This window comes from Elephantulus edwardii, unplaced genomic scaffold, assembly GCF_000299155.1.
Source record: "Elephantulus edwardii isolate Elephantulus edwardi_28Jun2011 unplaced genomic scaffold, EleEdw1.0 scaffold00034, whole genome shotgun sequence".
Taxonomy (NCBI): Eukaryota; Metazoa; Chordata; class Mammalia; order Macroscelidea; family Macroscelididae; genus Elephantulus; species Elephantulus edwardii.
Genome location: NW_006399784.1, coordinates 11471841 through 11474911, shown reverse-complemented (window position 1 = coordinate 11474911; position 3071 = coordinate 11471841). Strand labels below are relative to the sequence as shown.

General features: G+C 43.2%; 1 protein-coding gene across 3 annotated transcripts in view; it reads left to right on the top strand.

Moving 5' to 3' along the window:
- Positions 1-1959: 1959 nt before the first annotated feature.
- Positions 1960-3071, top strand: part of GRIA2 (glutamate receptor, ionotropic, AMPA 2) — a 290552-nt gene continuing 289440 nt past the window's right edge. Inside the window, exons 1-2 of one of the 3 annotated variants that reach the window (XM_006884445.1) lie at positions 1960-2347; positions 2852-2992. In XM_006884445.1, the coding sequence (XP_006884507.1) occupies positions 2260-2347; positions 2852-2992 (229 nt within the window). In that variant the 5' untranslated portion in view covers positions 1960-2259. The remainder of the gene's footprint in view (positions 2348-2851; positions 2993-3071) is intronic. The other 2 variants (XM_006884446.1, XM_006884444.1) reach the window with 2 other exon arrangements.

Here is a 3071-nt window from a genome sequence, read left to right as displayed (position 1 = left end):
TCCTAATGTCCATCCATGTCATTGAGGGTCTTCCTCTCTTTTGCTAACACTCCATCTTTCTAAGCATGATGTTCTTCTCCAAGAAAAAGACTCTTCTAAGAAAAATCACAAAGTATGAGAGATAAAGCGTCACCATCCTGCCTTCTAAGGAGCACTCTGAGTATACTTTATCTAAGACATTATCTGTTCTTTTGACAGTCCATAAGATATTTGGTACCCTTCTCCAACACCATAACTCAAAGACATCAATTCTTCTTCTATCTCTTGGATGGATAGCAAGTGATTAAAAAGACAATTACTTGAGTCTTGTACACCTTAATCTTCAAACTGATATCATTACTCTTCATTATTTTGAAGAGGTCCCTGACAGTGGGGTTGGCCAAAGCAATGCATCTCCTGATCTCCTGACTGCTATTCTTTATTGATTGAAGTAAGATGAAATCACTGACAATTTCAATCTTCTCTGCATTTACCACGTTGTCAGCTCTGATAGCTTTACACTTGTGGCATTCTGGAATAGTAATTCTTTCCTTGATATTGTTGACTTCAGTCTCTACCTCCTGGAAACAGTTGCTTGTACTCAATCTTCCTTTGTTTCTTTTTGGTTTTTTGTTGGTTTTTTTTTTCTTTCTTCTTCTCTCTTTTGTTTAAACTAGGAAACTTGGTGAAGAATTTCTGAGGCAGCTGCAGGAATTTTGAAAGCAGATTCCCAGGGATGGGCTTAGCAGGAAGTATTCCTTGGCAAAGTCCAATCTTAAATCATCCCCCAAACTTTTCATCTCTAAATTTCTCCTTCTTTCTCAGTAACCATAAATTCAGCTTTTTGACATGATGAGTTAGCTTGTTTCATTGGCATTTTTTTAAAAAAAATTTCCTGTTTTTAACATTTTTTTAAAAACATAAGGTTAAATGCAATGGAGTATTCAATTTCTAATTTATTATCAAGGACAGATTCTGCAGTTCTAGTCTTTCTAGCCTTGTCTTTCCAACTTCTTCTTTGAAATGAAATTTTCAGCTTTCAATCTACAAACGAAGGGGTTTCTCAGGAGGCAGATCTATTTGTCTTTACACGGAGAGATAGTCTTCTATGAACGATACCTTGTGCTTCTGTGAGTCCGTGTTAAGACCTTCACTGCATATATTGTAATGATGGAACTTCTGTTTCAAAAATTCAAACTTCATCTTCTCCTATCCTACTTTAATTTTTGAAAATAGAGTGCTTCTTTTTCCCCAACTCCTGGCTGCCCTATCCTGCCTTTATCACATAAAACGAAAGTTTCTAATTTAAACACTCCTTCGATTAATAGTGTTTTGTTTGCTTGTCTACTTTTTGGCTGAGTCAAATGAAGTGGAAGACAATGTTTTTAGGTGGGTTTTTGGTTGCATTTTCACAGGAGATAGAAGACGGGAAAAAAAAAAATACTTTCCGTTTAACACAGCAGGGCCTCAGGAGAGAACGCACCCACGCCAAAGATTAGCAATTTGGCTTTTCCTGCACAACAGCCAGAAATCAGCTTTGTAGCTTTTGATTCAGGGCCAGGGCTCCAGACGGCAGTGGCACCAAGGTAGTGCTTAGCTTGGAGAGTGGCGCTGTCCTCGGTGCTGAAACAGAGAGGGGGTCAATGGGCGCGGCGGCTCCCAAACTGAAGGTCTCCTTCTGGGACCGCCGTTGCTGCGTTCTGAATCCTGCTTCCCCACGCCGCGCGCGCTCCGCGCGCCCGGCTGCCAGAGCGGTGCGGGCAACCAGCAGCAGGCCGGGGGAGGGGTTAGCGCGCGCGTTCTCCGCCTACTGCGAGTCGCGCACGCGCGCCCAATACTGCCTCCCTCTCTCTCGGTGACTTGCTTCTGTATGTGTGTATGTGAGTGTATGTGTGAGAGTGTGTGTGTGCGCGCGCGCGTGAGAGAGAGAGGAAGAGAGCGCGAGAGAGGGGTGAGTGTGTGTGAGTGCATGGGAGGGTTCTGAATATTCTGAGACACTGGGACCACAGCGGCCACAAGGCTGAAAACTGCATCCAACCAGTCCTCTGGACTTCGGAAGCAGGGACAGGGCCCAGGACAGCAGCAGCCATCAGGACCTGGGAAATAAGGCTTCTTCTGCTTCCACTCCAGGTTTTTAGCAGCTTGGTGCTAAATTGCTCTCTCAAAATGCAGAGGATCTAATTTGCAAAGGAAAACAGCCAAGGAAGGAAGAGGAGAAAAAGGGGGGAAAGGAGAAAAAGAAAAAGAGAGTGCTTTGTGGATGCTCTACTTTTCTTGGAAATGCAAAAGATTATGCATATTTCTGTCCTTCTTTCTCCTGTTTTTTGGGGACTGATTTTTGGTGTCTCTTCTAACAGCATACAGATAGGTAGGTACCCTTTGTGCTTTGCTTTTGAATTGTGCATAATTTGGTGGTAATCTTTGTTCATAGAGGACAAATTAATTCATGTCATGTAGACTTATGTCATACCTTGACTGCATTCCAGATTTAAATTGCCTAGGATATATATGATTTTTCTTATAATGAAACCGAGTGGAAAGATTGACTTTCTTACATGTAGAAAATGTTCTCATTTCTCACTCCCTGTGTTTGATGAATTCTGCCTTAACATTTCCGTGTTTGTTCAGATACTCTAGGGGTCTGAATGCAATGCTTGTGATTACGAGGAAAGGCGAAAATCTCTGACCACTTACCTTGCCCCTCAAATTCTCATCTTGACCCTCTGGCTACCATATGAATGTTGAAACCTCACAGTTAGAGCGCGAGGATTGTTGGTCTATTAGCATGAATAAGAGACTCCTGGAGTGTCAGGCACTCCTTTCCTTCTCCGGCACTGACACTGTTCTCTTGCTTGGTGTTTGTTCTTTGCAGGGGGGCTATTTCCGAGGGGCGCTGATCAGGAATACAGTGCATTTCGGGTAGGGATGGTTCAATTTTCTACTTCGGAGTTCAGACTGACACCCCACATCGACAATCTGGAGGTAGCAAACAGCTTCGCAGTCACCAATGCTTGTAAGTAATGAATATTCATGTCTTTCCGGTGCAGCACGCGGAAAGCCAGGAGGCTGAGTGCAGGATAGTGTGTGCGTGT